This window comes from Entelurus aequoreus, linkage group LG02 (genome assembly GCF_033978785.1).
Source record: "Entelurus aequoreus isolate RoL-2023_Sb linkage group LG02, RoL_Eaeq_v1.1, whole genome shotgun sequence".
Taxonomy (NCBI): Eukaryota; Metazoa; Chordata; class Actinopteri; order Syngnathiformes; family Syngnathidae; genus Entelurus; species Entelurus aequoreus.
In genome coordinates this window covers 23,552,924-23,568,415 of record NC_084732.1, presented here as the reverse complement: position 1 = coordinate 23,568,415, position 15,492 = coordinate 23,552,924, and the positions used below count along the sequence as shown (strand labels likewise).

The 15,492-nt window shown below is 36.8% G+C and overlaps 1 protein-coding gene across 2 annotated transcripts in view; it reads right to left on the bottom strand.

Annotated features, from left to right (window-relative positions):
- slc6a2 (solute carrier family 6 member 2) overlaps positions 1-15,492 on the bottom strand; it is a 118,027-nt gene that overhangs the window by 22,028 nt on the left and 80,507 nt on the right. For both annotated transcript variants that reach the window (XM_062023920.1, XM_062023926.1), the window contains 5 exons: positions 12,978-13,102; positions 9,046-9,158; positions 8,094-8,222; positions 5,296-5,395; positions 660-760 (listed from right to left, as the gene is read on the bottom strand). In XM_062023920.1, coding sequence (XP_061879904.1) covers positions 660-760; positions 5,296-5,395; positions 8,094-8,222; positions 9,046-9,158; positions 12,978-13,102 — 568 coding nt within the window. The remainder of the gene's footprint in view (positions 1-659; positions 761-5,295; positions 5,396-8,093; positions 8,223-9,045; positions 9,159-12,977; positions 13,103-15,492) is intronic.

The window sequence follows — 15,492 nt, the reverse complement described above, 5'->3', positions numbered from 1 at the left end:
GCCCCTTTGTAGTGAAAAGTTGGGCTCCAAGGTCCAAAAGGTCAAGTACCCCGGTACTTGGGGGGGGGGGGGGGGGGGGGGGGGGGGTGTTACCCACATATGCGGTCCTCTCCAAGGTTTCTCATAGTCATTCACATTGACGTCCCACTGGGGTGAGTTTTCCTTGCCCGTATGTGGGCTCTGTACCGAGGATGTCGTTGTGGCTTGTACAGCCCTTTGAGACACTTGTGATTTAGGGCTATATAAATAAACATTGATTGATTGATTGATTGATTGAGTGTACTAATGGTAAGTTTAGTCGTGAACGATTGGAAATCCTAATATTGTAACATTCCTGTGTTGCGTTACAGTTCCATTTCTCGTTCTATGGTTATCATCACACTTTTTTATTTTTGTCATTAATGCTGATTTAGTGGCGGCGTCACAAAAAACACAAAAAGACGCACATTTGTAGTCAATTAATTAGCCAAAGCCTCATGAGATTTGCAGAAGTGGAGGTTTGAACTTCAAGTTGTGGTTGACTTGTGATGCACGGACTTCAACTCGCACAAAGCATGGCGATACTACTGGATAATGGGTGTATAAATGTGTGTGTGTGCGTGCGTGTGTGTGTGTGTGTGTGTGTGTGTGTGTGTGTGTGTGCATGAGATTCCTCCTACCAGAAGAAAAGCTGGGCTGACAAATTTCCAGCACAGCCTCCAGTAGAGTCCTGGCTTGAAGCCCATCATTCGCTCTATGTCTTCGCTGAAGCGATCCACTCCTGAAAAAAGTCAGAGTTGAGGGTCAGTCCAAGTTATGAAAGTAGTCATTCAAGCCAACTATCTGCCCTCAAAAGACTCCAAACAACACGAATCAAAACCCCGCTGCTTCTGAAATGAGCTCACACGCGGAATCATTTAGCATATGATTCCTGATAATCCTAACAAATATTCACTGTTTTCATTTGGATTCTTGCCTGCCAATGGATTCCACTCGGTTGTGGTCCTTTAACTATTTCCTGATGCACTTTGTGATTTTTCTTAAAAATGACAGAGCTAACCCCAAATGATAATTTGTGATCTTAGTGGCTCATTGAATTTGTCTATTGTTTGAAGAAGCAATTTTTTTTCACTATTTTTATATATTTCATATATATATATATATATATATATATATATATACACATTACAGTTCAAAAGTTTGGGGTCACCCAAACAATTTTGTGGAATAGCCTTCATTTCTAAGAACAAGAATAGACTGTCGAGTTTCAGATGAAAGTTCTCTTTTTTTGGCCATTTTGAGCGTTTAATTGACCCCACAGATGTGATGCTCCAGAAACTCAATCTGCTCAAAGGAAGGTCAGTTTTGTAGCTTCTGTAACAAGCTAAACTGTTTTCAGATGTGTGAACATGATTGCACAAGGATTTTCTAATCATCAATTAGCCTTTTGAGCCAATGAGCAAACACATTGTACCATTAGAACACTGGAGTGATAGTTGCTGGAAATGGGCCTCTATACACCTATGTAGATATTGCACCAAAAACCAGACATTTGCAGCTAGAATAGTCATTTACCACATTAGCAATGTATAGAGTGTATTTCTTTAAAGTTAAGACTAGTTTAAAGTTATCTTCATTGAAAAGTACAGTGCTTTTCCTTCAAAAATAAGGACATTTCAATGTGACCCCAAACTTTTGAACGGTAGAGTATATATATATATATATATATATATATATATGTATACACACACACATTAGGTCGGGAAAAAAACACAAGAGGCTATATCATCCCTACAAGCCTGTTTCGCAGGTTTCCCTGCTCGTCAGGGGATTTTATATATATATATATATATATATATATATATATATATATATATATATATATATATATATATATATATATATATATATATATATATATATATATATATTGTCGAGGTTTCTGTGGTTTATCTGTTATACAGTGCTGAATACTGGGGTAGAGCGGAATATACGTTAGGTCAGGAAAAAACACAGAGGCTATTACATCCCTACAAGCCTGTTTCGCAGGTTTCTCTGCTCTTCAGGGAATTTTTCCTTTGAACATCCCCTGACAAATATCCAAATATATGAGAGTTGAAAATAAAATAAATCATTTTTAAAAGATAATTACCAGAATGTACCATAATTATAGTCAACCTGAAATAAGTAATTGGGTGCATGTATTTCTAATGTATATACACTGATGTATTTCAAACTTCAACATCATAACCTTTAAAGTTTATTTATTTCAACTCCCTAATTCCGGTCCGAAATCTGCAATCTTAGCATAACAGTTTTGCGAGTGCTATCAAGTTTGTACAGTGCTTCTAAATTATTATTATTATTTTCTGTTACACCCCTTCTCCCCGAAAGAATAAAATATTTTGCGCCCCCCTCCCCTGAACTCTCCCCGTGACTAAAATAGTATATTTTTTCAATAAAATTGTTATAAGTACACCTCTGCATAACATTGTTTCTTATTAACATTAAATAAAACACAACTATGAAAAAAGAAAAAATATATAGATCAACTTAGAACAAAGAATAACTTTATTAAAATTGTTTTTAGTCCGTAAGAGAAAATATTTATATACAGTACAGGCCAAAACTTTGGACAGAACTTGAAGCTCATCGACAGAATGCCAAGAGTGTGCAAAAAAGTAATCAGCAAAGGGTGGCTATTTGGAAGAAACTAGATTATAAAACATGTTTTCAGTTATTTCACCTTTTTTTGTTAAGTACATAACTCCACATGTGTTCATTCATAGTTTTGATGCCTTCAGTGACATTCTACAATGTAAATAGTCATGAAAATAAAGAAAACACACTAAATAAGAAGGTGTGTCCAACATTTTGGCCTGTATTGTATATCTTAAAAAAAAAAAAAAAGAATACTTATTTAAACTATAAAAACTGTTTGATCGACTTGAGCCATTTGATACTAAAAAATAAAATTAAATAAACTCAATAAATTGTAAAGAATTCAAACTGATCAGCCACATTCAGTCCGGAGCACAATATATAAAACACTAAAAAAAATAATCATGCAACCTTTTGTGCAAATTTAATTTATTCATAAATCAAAATGAGAAAGTCAGGATTAATATTTACAATGAGCATATTTTTTAGTGCACAACTTTTTGAAGCGGGTTTTGAACCATGATACTGACAGAGCATGTTCCCCAGGGGGTCTCGCCCCACTATTTGACAACTGCTTTAGTACATCAGGTCTCAAATGTGTTCATGAACTTTAGAACTGTAAATTATGACTTATTCCAAATCTACAAACACTTGTCATGTGTGCATCGCTATCTGCAATCCCGTCAAAGTAAAACGGAATCAAAGAATACACGTTTTAATCCGGCATTCGAAAGGGCAACTTCCTTCCTAATTCCCTTCAAGCATCTCCACTGAGCCTTTCCGTGTGTTTTAAAGCGCCAGAGCCAAAGAGTCACAGAAAGGTGAACCAGGGAAAAAAAAAGTTAGGTGATTAAGCAAATCCAATCACTAATAGAAAAAGAGACACAGGCGGCAGGGACATTTAGTGGCCTGATTAAATTCAATCGTTATTTCATTTGGGATCAGAGCCCTATTTGACCATTAAAGCCATATTTGACCAGCCACAAGTTTGGACTTATTCTATAACATGATAAAGTGTCTCCATGCATTAGACTGGCGCTGTATACAATTTTAATTATTGTACTCCAAAAAAAAAAAAAAAAAGATTATATCCTCACGGTCCTTATCTTGATTTCATGCATCCAATAATTGCTTGGTTCCATTCATTCACACCCCACACACATTTATCGCACCTATTTAGCGTCACTATTCATTAAACGGACAAAACGCTTTGTTGTTCTTTCCCCGTGGTCCGGTTTCCGCTGTTCCACTAAACCAATTAACAAGACAAATAAATGAGAGGGGAAAAAAAAGGCATGCTGTGTGGTGAGTTTGTTCCTAAGAGGCGGGGGTCAGCAACCCACTGCTCTTTAATGCCGCCCTAGTAGCTCCCTGGAGCATTTTTAAAAAAAAAAGTAAAATAGAAAAAGATGGGGGGGAAATACAAACAAACGCAACAGTTTGTTTACATGAAAAATCTTCCACTCCTTCTATGTCTCATTTTGTCCACCAAAAGTTTAATGCTGTGCGTGAATGCACAAAGGTGCGCTTTGTTGATGTTATTGACTTGTGTGGAGCGCTAATCAGGCATATTTGGTCAGTGCATGACTGCAAGCTAATCAATGCTAACATGCTATTTAGGTAGCTGTATGTACATACTGCATCATTATGCCTCATGTGTAGGTATATTTGAGCTCATTTAATATCCTTTACTTTTATCCTCTTTGGTATATCATTTAGTTTTGCATGTCTCATAACACATTATCTGTATGTAATATTAGCTGCATTTCATATAGTTGTTTGTGTGCCATGTTGTTCCAGACCACAGCAAACATTATCTCGTTTGCCAAAGATTGTAATAAATCTATTAAAAGAAGACAGCCTGCTGTTTCCTTTAACTTGGACACACCCATCTATACCTTTGGCCATTAAAAGCCAGTCCTTTCCAGGAGTTATCTTACACTCTGAGTAGCCTCTGATTTACTGATGGTTTCTAATGTTGTTTAAAATATGTTGAATAAATATAACATTTTAACATTTCTGTCAACGAAGATTTGCTTTAGCAGTCATTTTTAATAGTCATGTTGATACTAGGCTAATATAGACACTTACGTCATGTGTTGCCTTCATTATAAGACTTATATACGGCTTTTCATTTTTTGCGGCTCCAGACAGATTTGTTTTTTGTATTTTTGGTTCAATATGGCTCTTTCGGGCAGCAAGGTGGAAGAGGGGTTAGTGCGTCTCCCTCACAATATGAAGGTCCTGGGTTCGATCCTGTGCTCGGGATCTTTCTGTGTGGAGTTTGCATGTTCTCCCCGTGACTGTGTGGGTTCCCGCCGGGTACTCCGGCTTCCTCCCACCTCCAAAGACATGCACCTGGGGATAGGTTGATTGGCAACACTAAATTGGCCCTAGTGTGTGAATGTGAGTGTGAATGTTGTCTGTCTATCTGTGTTGGCCCTGTGATGAGGTGGCGACTTGTCCAGGGTGTACCCCGCCTTCCACCCGAATGCAGCTGAGATAGGCTCCAGCACCCCCGCGACCCCGAACGGGACATGCGGTAGAAAATGGATGCATGGATGGATATGGCTCTTTCAACGTTTTGGGTTGCTGACCCCTGCTAAGAGGGGAAAAAGAAGCTATATTGGATATTTAGGTAGCAAGATTCCATACCGTAAAACCACGACACTCCAATGGCTTCGATCAACACCGCAAATAAGATGGAGGTCCCGGCGGCGTACTTGTCTAACAGGGTCAGCACGTAGATTCCACCCTGAAGAGGAAAAATTGAATGAGGACGTTTTTATATTTTATTTGCAGGTAGCATGCAAGCAGTAATCAAATTAACTTCAGGGTTCATTTTACTGTCTTGGATTGATCTCTTAAGACAGCGGTTCTCAAATTTTTTTTCACCAAGTCCCACCTTAGGAAAAACGTGGCTCTCCAAGTACCACCTTAATGACCAACATTGAAATACAGTAGCGTAGTAGGTCCTAAGTATTCATTTAAAAAAAGGCAAGTATATTTAATATTTTTGACCACTGTGACATTACACACAGTTTGAACAGTAACACTGTTTGAATGTAGGAAAATAAAACACTGTACTTTAATCAAGTGATTCTTTGGCGTACCACTGGATGGAGCCCACGTGCCACTAGTGGAACACATACCACAGTTTGAGAACTTACTGTCTTCAGAGATGCAGAGATCCAAATTGTTTGGAAAGGAAGAAGCACACCTTGAAAGATTTGTTTGAAAATAAATTAACCAATGAAGGGAAAATCTGCACTTATTTCCTGGGTGCCCTCGTTCAATCAGTCTTAACTTGTTCCGTGAGAGCTCCTCTCGTTTGGCGGCGCCTTTGAAGGAACCTCTTTGAAATTTGCGAATTAATAGTGAGTTGTTTCCTCCGAGGCATGCTGTGCCTGTTTTTCTTTCTCTAACGTTTTGGTACTTGGCCTCAGTTTGCTGTGCTGGACCGCATTATAATAGATGGATGGAAGCTGCAATACTGTTCCCAATTTAACTTGATTAAAATCTTCAAACTGTGGAGGCTTTTTTTTTTTTTTATAAATCAAAACCGCACACTGCCCGTGACATTTTAGACAGTTTTATCAAAACTGCACAGTTAGATTATTTTATTTAACTTTGGTTAATTCATTTGTTTCGCATTTTTTCGGAGCAACAAATGCCATTTCAAGCCGTTTTACACAGCATGGCTTCATTAAAAAATGTTGTTATTGTTTGTTTCATTCTTTTTTATTTTCGCCACATCGCGCTTCGTATATTGCGGCTTCACCACGTGGCAGATTTTTTAAGCACCATTTACAGAGTTTTTGTGCTTTTTAATTACGCCGCCACTGAATAAGCAGTAGCGACGAAAATAAAAAAAAGTGTGATGATAACCATAGAACTAGAAATGGAACTGTAACGCAACACAGGAATAGTGCGATATTAGCATTTCCAATTGACTAAACTTATTATTAGCACACTCAAGTACAGGGGTTTTTAACCTTTTTGACCTTGGGGCAGAACTTTTCAACTACATAGGGCCCCGAGGCCAGGGGCCCACACAAATAACAATAAATTAGTAAAATTACTCTGGATTTGAATCATATTCAATAATTATAATTTACCTACTTACAGTTTAACAGGTTAACAACCTTGTCAAGTGATATAAAAGCATGCGTTAATCACAGAGATTATTATTTGTATAACACATAAACTATAGGCTTAGGTCAGGCTGATTAGAAAAATAAGTACAGGAATAGTGCGATATTAGCATTTCCAATTGACTAAACGTATTATTAGTACACTCAAGTACAGTGGTTCTTAACCTTTTTGACCTTGGGGCAGAACTTTTCAACTACATAGGGCCCCGGGGCCAGGGGCCCACACAAATAACAGTAAATTAGTAAAATGACTCTGGATTTTAATCATATTCAATAATTATATCTAACCTACTTACATTTTAACAGGTTAACAACCTTGTCAAATGATATAAAAGCATGCGTTAATCACAAATATTATTATTTGTTTAACACATGAACTTTAGGGTTAGGTCAGGCTGATTAGAAAAATAAGTACTAATCAAACATACTGCATAAAAAGTACTCATAGATAACTGAGGAATAGTTAATGTAGATACAATTATGTAGTGCTAAATTAAATGAAGAATAAATAATAAAAACATATGTTTCTTAAATAAACTGTCAATAAAACAGCTCCATAATTTTTGGCGCTGAAGAAACTTCTCTATGACTTTAGCTCCAGTCTTCTTCTGTTTTTTTGAGATTTTCATTACTGCCACAAGTAGTGGACAAGTGTTTTGCAACTGAGTACCGCCAGGGCCGTAACCAGGATTTGACACATTTCGAAGTCAAAAATTGGGGGTCCAGGAGGTGCTTTGAAAAGCTAAAATCATGTGTATCCCAGCACCTTATGAATAATATTACTTTGAGCAACACAATGAAAAAAATCCCCTTTTTTAATGACTATGCAGAAACTTAGCAAATTAAACAATTTCAACATCATAAGTTTTAAAAAAATGTAATCCCCGACATGGGTTTGAACCCACAACCTTGTGTTTTGACCTTCAAGTACTAGTGACGCATGCCACGAGAGCCAGCAAAAGTTATATGCGGAACTCTGTCTTCATATTCTAATCAGAGACGGAGCATTACGTGGCCAGGAATACGTTTGGGGTAAAATGTGTCATTCAATAATTTACATTTGGCATGCGCTACTTCACACGGGGCGACCATCTAGTGGACGATCACGGCCATGGTTAAGACACACTCATTTAGCAGATATTGCTTGACCTACATTACTATCTTTTTAATCTACAACATGTATCAAATGGTCCCGAGCATCCTTCAATTTGTCTGTGCACTTTTCTTGGAAACCTCCCGGTGTAGCCAGGCCATTGAAAATGACAATAAGTAGTAAGGGCGGTGAACCCTGATACTGACATTAGTAATGCAAAGCAGGGCGAGCAGGAAGGTCCCGAAGACCGTGGCGAAGGTGAAGAGCTTCCTGTTCCTCTTGAGGATCTTATAGTCATCCGACAGACCTGTGATGACCGCCTCCATGCCGCCCATCTGACGAAATAAGAGAAACATACTCCCTTTATCTGTTCTTGCACAGATATGCTGCTCCTTTCCAGATATCCCTCATACCACACTGCATAAGGTCAGTGTTCAAAAACAAGAATACAAAGTACAAAAATTTGATGTATTTTATTTGAACTAAGTAAAATTATCTGCCAATAGAACAAGAACATTTGGCTTGTCAAGACTTTCCAAAACAAGTAAAATTAGCTAACCTCAATGAACCCAAAAATACCTTAAAATAAGTATATTCTCACTAGCTGTGCATATTTTCTATTGTTTCATTGCAAATAAAACAGCAAAGTCCATCTGGCTGCCATCTGTTTTAATACGACACACAATTGTGTCAAAGTCGTGATTTTTTTTTAATGCTTGAAATAAGAAATGGTTACTTTAAAAAAGTAGATTTATACTTGTGAGTGTTGATGACACAGCTTTGCAACAGTTGATATTCTAGTTTCAAGCATGTTTTACTCAATATAGGTCATAAAATCTCAGCAACAAGCTGTAATATCTTACTGAGATAATTTAGGACCAAAACCCTTAAAACAAGTACAACACTCTAACATGAAATCTGCTTAGTGAAGAATGATCTTATCAGACAGAAAATAAGCAAATATCACCCTTATTTCAGATATTTAATCTTACTTAGATTTCAGTTTTTGCAGTGCATACAGTAACACACCACATTCATCTTTCACTTTTTCAATGCTTTTTCTCTCCCGTCTGTTTTTTAATGTCTAACAGCAACCGCGCATTCATGTTTGCTATCCATGTCGTATCTTTCAAAGGCTGCAAATGGTTTTGGACTCACCGAACTGTCGATGCCGAGAGTCAGCAGCATAATGAAGAACACAATAGCCCAAAATGTTGAGCCTGGCAGGGTAGAAATGGCTTCTGGGTAGATGATGAACACCAATCCTGCCCCTGTTTAATGCACACAGAAACACACCACACATTTCAGCAACCGTTGTCAAAACTATAGACATTGAAGAGTAGTCAGTGTACAGCTTGTGTAGCAGGATAGACGTACTATCCACTGGAAATTAGTTTTAGTTTAGTTTAGTTTATTATTTCTTCGGTCAGTGGTTAACAAAATAAACAAACAGGATTAAGGCAGTGCTGGATAACGACGGTGCTCACACAAAATATTAAAGTACCAGTCGAGTGGAAAAACAAGTTGCCTCTATACTGAAGCTATTATCATATGTATCTGATGTATGACACTGAAAGACTTACAAAGTTTGCGAGTAAATAGATAAGATCAAAATAGTATCAATCTCACGGAGATTCCCAAGCCATTTTTAGAGATAATAAGCTAGCCAGACACGTCATCGTGTGACGTAAAGATAGGAATAGTGTTGTCACAATACCAATATTTTGGTACCGGTACCTGTACAAAATGTATTTCGATACGTTTCGGTACTTTTCCAAATAAAGGGAACCACCAAAAATTGCATTATTGGCTTTATTTTAACCAAAAATCTTACGGTACATTAAACATGTATATATTACTGCAATTTTGAAACTGTAAAAAATTATTATTAATCTACTTATTTATTTACTGTTAATATCTGCTTACTTTCTGTTTTAACATGTTATATGTACACTTCTGTTAAAATGTAATAATCACTTATTTTTCTGTTGTTTGATACTTTACATTAGTTTTGGATGATACCACAAATTTGGGTATCAATCCAATACCAAGTAGTTACAGCAGAGGTCCCCAAACTACGGCCCGCAGGCCGGATCCGGCCCCCCAGCATCCAAAATCCGGCCCACAGGAAGTCCCAAGTTAATTTTTTTTTTCTTTTTTTTTTTAATCTTTCCTTCCTAATCCATTTTCTACCGCTTGTTACTCTTGGTGTCTCCTAGCCGCCCAGGCAAATCATATTGTCTAAAAATGAATTTTCCCATCAATAACGTGACAATGTTAAATGTTGATGAACATCAATGTTAATTGATGTTAAATGACAAAACGGATTATAAAGACAATGTATATACAGTATGTATATATACATATATATATATATACACTACCGTTCAAAAGTTTGGGGTCACCCATACAATTTTGTGGAATAGCCTTCATTTCTAAGAACAAGAATAGACTCTCGAGTTTCAGATGAAAGTTCTCTTTTTCTGGCCATTTTGAGCTTTAATTGACCCCACAAATGTGATGCTCCAGAAACTCAATCTGCTCAAAGGAAGGTCAGTTTTGTAGCTTCTGTAACGAGCTAAACTGTTTTCAGATGTGTGAACATGATTGCACAAGGGTTTTCTAATCATCAATTAGCATTTTGAGCCAATGAGCAAACACATTGTACCATTAGAACACTGGAGTGATAGTTGCTGGAAATGGGCCTCTATACACCTATGTAGATATTACACCAAAAACCAGACATTTGCAGCTAGAATAGTCATTTACCACATTAGCAATGTATAGAGTGTATTTCTTTAAAGTTAAGTCTAGTTTAAAGTTATCTTCATTGAAAAGTACAGTGCTTTTCCTTCAAAAATAAGGACATTTCAATGTGACCCCAAACTTTTGAACGGTAGTGTATATATATATATATATATATATATATATATATATATATATATATATATATATATATATATATATATATATATATATATATATACAGCCTGGCCCCCGGACAAATTTTTTTAACCCAATGCGGCCCCCGAGTCAAAAAGTTTGGGGACCCCTGAGTTACAGGATCATAAAATGGTCATAATTTAAGTCCTCATGTGTCCAGGGACATATTTCCTGAGTTTATAAACATAATATAAATAAAAAACAAAAAAAACGAAAGAAGATTTTGTGATGCTAAGAAAATATCGATGTAATCATAGTAGTATCCACTAGATACGCGCCTGTACTTGGTATCATTACAGTGGATGTCAGGTGTAGATCCACCAATGGCGTGTGTTTACATTTTGACGCCGGTGAACTACGGTGTGTAGTAAAGCATTTTTAGCTATTCCTCATCCTGCAGGGATGATACTTGTAAGAAGCTCACTTTATTTGTCGCCATGGAGGCAATGATTAGTGATTTAGAAGTAGCTAAAACACTGCAGACTGCGGATGTCTTAGAGCACCTCTTTCTGAGGGCGTTTCTGTGTTATAACTTCACCTTTATCGTTAGTTGTTAAGCCAAAATGTGTCCGTTCTCCCTTTTCTGTCTACACACTGTGTCTGCTTGTAAGTATTCCGTGATTGTGCACTGCCGAACATGCTCCTCTGCTCGTAAACCAGCAATGACACGACGTGACGACGACAAGGGGGGGAGCGGTACTTTTTAGTGGCGGTGTAGTACCGAATATCATTCCTTAGTATCGCGGTACTATACTAATACCGGTACACCATACAACCCTAGGTAGGAACCGCAGATCCCTTCATAACTTCATTACTTTGGTAAAAAATATGATCCCGAAACGTATGTTGTTAATAGAGCAGGGCAGATGAAACTAAATACATTTATATCGCAATAGACACATAATCAATATCAAAATCAAATTTGTTCGATAAAATAGGCGATATATATTTCATATAATTTTTGGTCGGAATAAACCAGAAATTATGAAGCAAGATTTGTTTCATGAAATCACTTGCGCTTTGGGAGTACAGGAAACAGGAAGTGTCACTGAGCAATGGGAGGGACACGCTAACAGCCAATCATGAAACAGTATCAACGACACCTTTCCTGCTGTTCGGCTGCCAGCCCTAGACTGTAGTCGAGGAGCGCAGGGGAGACGTTCCCTCCGGGGCCAATGTTTTCGTTGGGCGTAACACCCTTGACTTTACCCGCAACCGCTTTCGAGTCGGAATGACGAGGCCGCCGATTCGTGACAATTTGATTGCTTTATTGTAATTTATGTAATTTCGGTAATTTAGACAATTTTGTGGGCAGAATAGAGAGCCCCCATTCAATGTTAGCTGACTTTTTATGTATTTATTTATTCAATTGCATAAAAAAAAAACACACAAGTGTTTACGTCTTATATAAGAATTGTGAATGATAGACAGCACATCTCTCTCTCTCTAATTTGTGCGTATTACCAGCATGACTGATCCGATACTAAGGTTAGAGTGCAGAATCTATGGAAATTACTGAAGACGTACGGAGCGGAATATTCAAAATGGCTGATTGAATTTGTGGCATTTTGTGATGTTTGGACGGTATTTTCACATACTTTGCGGATTGTAAATACAATTGGATGTGGTTTAATGCAGTGGTCCCCAACCACCGGGCCATGGCCCGGTACCGGTCCGTGGACCGATTGGTACCGGTCCGTGGACCGATTGGTACCGGGCCGCACGAGAAATAAAAAAAATACAAAAATATTTTATTTTTTTTATTTTTATTTATTTTTTAATTTTTTTAATTTTATTAAATCAACATAAAAAACACAATATATACATTATATATCAATATAGATCAATACAGTCTGCAGGGATACACTCCGTAAGCACACATGATTGTATTTCTTTATGACAAAAAAACAAATATATATATATACCATAGCGCTTTATATTGGGTTCAAATTGTACAAACTCTCACTAAAATATAAACTTTTGTCAAGCCTGGATCCCATTCTTCATATTTACATTGTTTCTTATCGAGAAATGTGCTTCAATATGCAAACTTTTCTATTTACGAACCAGGTACAAGAACCAATGAAATTCGTAAATGGAAGTTCTACTGTGCACACCATCAACAATGTCAATATACATGTACTTACCCTCGGTCGCCACATCTTCTATCTTCACGCCGTGTTTGTACGCCATGTACCCGAGCACGGAGAAGATGGCGAACCCTGAGAAGAAACTGGTGACGCAGTTGACCGTACTGGTCAACAGAGCATCTCTGGAGAGAAAAGAGGGTGTTGATAGCAGTACTATGCAAAAAGGACTCAACACCTTTTTATGAAAATGTGTTTATAGGTGGTACACGTGCATAGCAAGAACCACCTTAATTTTGGTAAAAATCTGAATAAAAATGAGGATGGAGGAATTACTTTTTCTTCTCAATGGAATTGTCAACCTGTAGAATGTAAATTGTCTCATACACGTAATCAAACACATAATGTCAGTATTATTTTGACATTTTTGGTGAGGAGTTTCGTAAAGGGGAAAATATTTATAAATGTTCTTGTATCTTTTAATAATTATTGTACGCGCATCTTCACCTCCGACATAAAACTCTATAAAGTCACTGCTTCTCATCTTTTGCAAGTATTTGGTATGAATAGCGTTTGCTTATATCATAACCCCCTTGAGACGAGGATCATGTATTTCTTGACATAATGCCAACACTTTTATATGTGTAACAAATTTGAAAACTACTTGTGTTGTTTTCTTGGCAAAATCTGAATTTTCCCATTCATGCTCTTGTAATAGATTGCACAAGCGCATCTAATGAAGCCCCCGCTGCGTATGTTTTGGAAAACATGTCCATTTTCATGAATTGTTTTGCCTCACAGATTAAATTGTGAGCTCCACTAGTCTTTTCTTTTTTGGGAGACACCCGTCAAACCCTCTCCCGCCTTCCAAATTCCTCAAGATACAGGCTATCTAACATTATGTCAATGCCATTTTTTCCACTTGTTTGTTCTTTTTGGAAAAGTTGCCCAAGAACTCAATCAAACTTGCCAGATGTCCACAAGTCGTAAAAAAAACAAAAACAAGCAGTGATACCGTTTGTTGATGAACTGTGTCTTGAAGCATTTGAGGCAAAACATAGTATGCGGATTGGTTGTAATCAATCAATCAACATTGATTTATACAGTCCTTAATCCCAAGTGTCTCAAAGGGCTTCACAAACTCAAAATGACATCCACTGATCTAAACCCACATCACGTAACCTGTTGAATGCACTTGTTTGCTGTAGAAGAAGAAACGTAACATCAGCTATTAGAAGTTGAGCTACAGCTACCTCTGCTATGGCAATACGACAACAGCACCGAGACAGGAGTCCAGATTTTGTACGCCTCCCTTTTCGTAGAATTTGGTTTTCGAGAAAAATCATACAGGATACTGTCGAGGTGACACAAAAAACTACTTTTTTTGCCCATGTATATTCCTTGGACAAACAATCTCACATGTTTGTGACCCAACCTTGCTGTGTTATTAATCAACTTGAAGAACAAAGGGCTGTACACCACAATAAAATACAGGCAAAGGACAGACTAAAAGATAACATTTAAAACAGAGGTAATATATATACACATGTATATGTATATATATGTGTGTGTGTATATATATATATATATATATATATATATATATATATATATATATATATATATATATATATATATATATATATATATATATATATATATATATGTATATGTATATATATATATATATATATATATATATATATATATATATATATATATATATATGTATATATACTGTATGTATATATATATATATATATATATATATATATATATATATATATATATATATATACATACACCGGTGTATATATATACACACACATATATACACTACCGTTCAAAAGTTTGGGGTCACCCAAACAATTTTGTGGAATAGCCTTCATTTCTAAGAACAAGAATAGACTGTCGAGTTTCAGATGAAAGTTCTCTTTTTCTGGCCATTTTGAGCGTTTAATTGACCCCACAAATGTGATGCTCCAGAAACTCAATCTGCTCAGAGGAAGGTCAGTTTTGTAGCTTCTGTAACGAGCAAAACTGTTTTCAGATGTGTTAACATGATTGCACAAGGGTTTTCTAATCATTAATTAGCCTTCTGAGCCAATGAGCAAACACATTGTACCATTAGAACACTGGAGTGATAGTTGCTGGATATGGGCCTCTATACACCTATGTAGATATTGCACCAAAAACCAGACATTTGCAGCTAGAATAGTCATTTACCACATTAGCAATGTATAGAGTGTATTTCTTTAAAGTTAAGACTAGTTTAAAGTTATCTTCATTGAAAAGTACAGTGCTTTTCCTTCAAAAATAAGGACATTTCAATGTGACCCCAAACTTTTGAACGGTAGTGTACATACACATACATATGCACATAATAAAGCTAATACAATTTAAGAGCAATGTTTGATAATCTACATTGATAAGCTATATTTAAACCAGTGTGGGTGGCACTGGGACGGCGAAAGCGGTGATCGAACCTGGAAACCTCAAGATGCTGGCACGACCACTCTACCAACCGAGCCACGCCGCCTCTCTTAGCGCCCCTCTGTGACATCATCACTGTTTC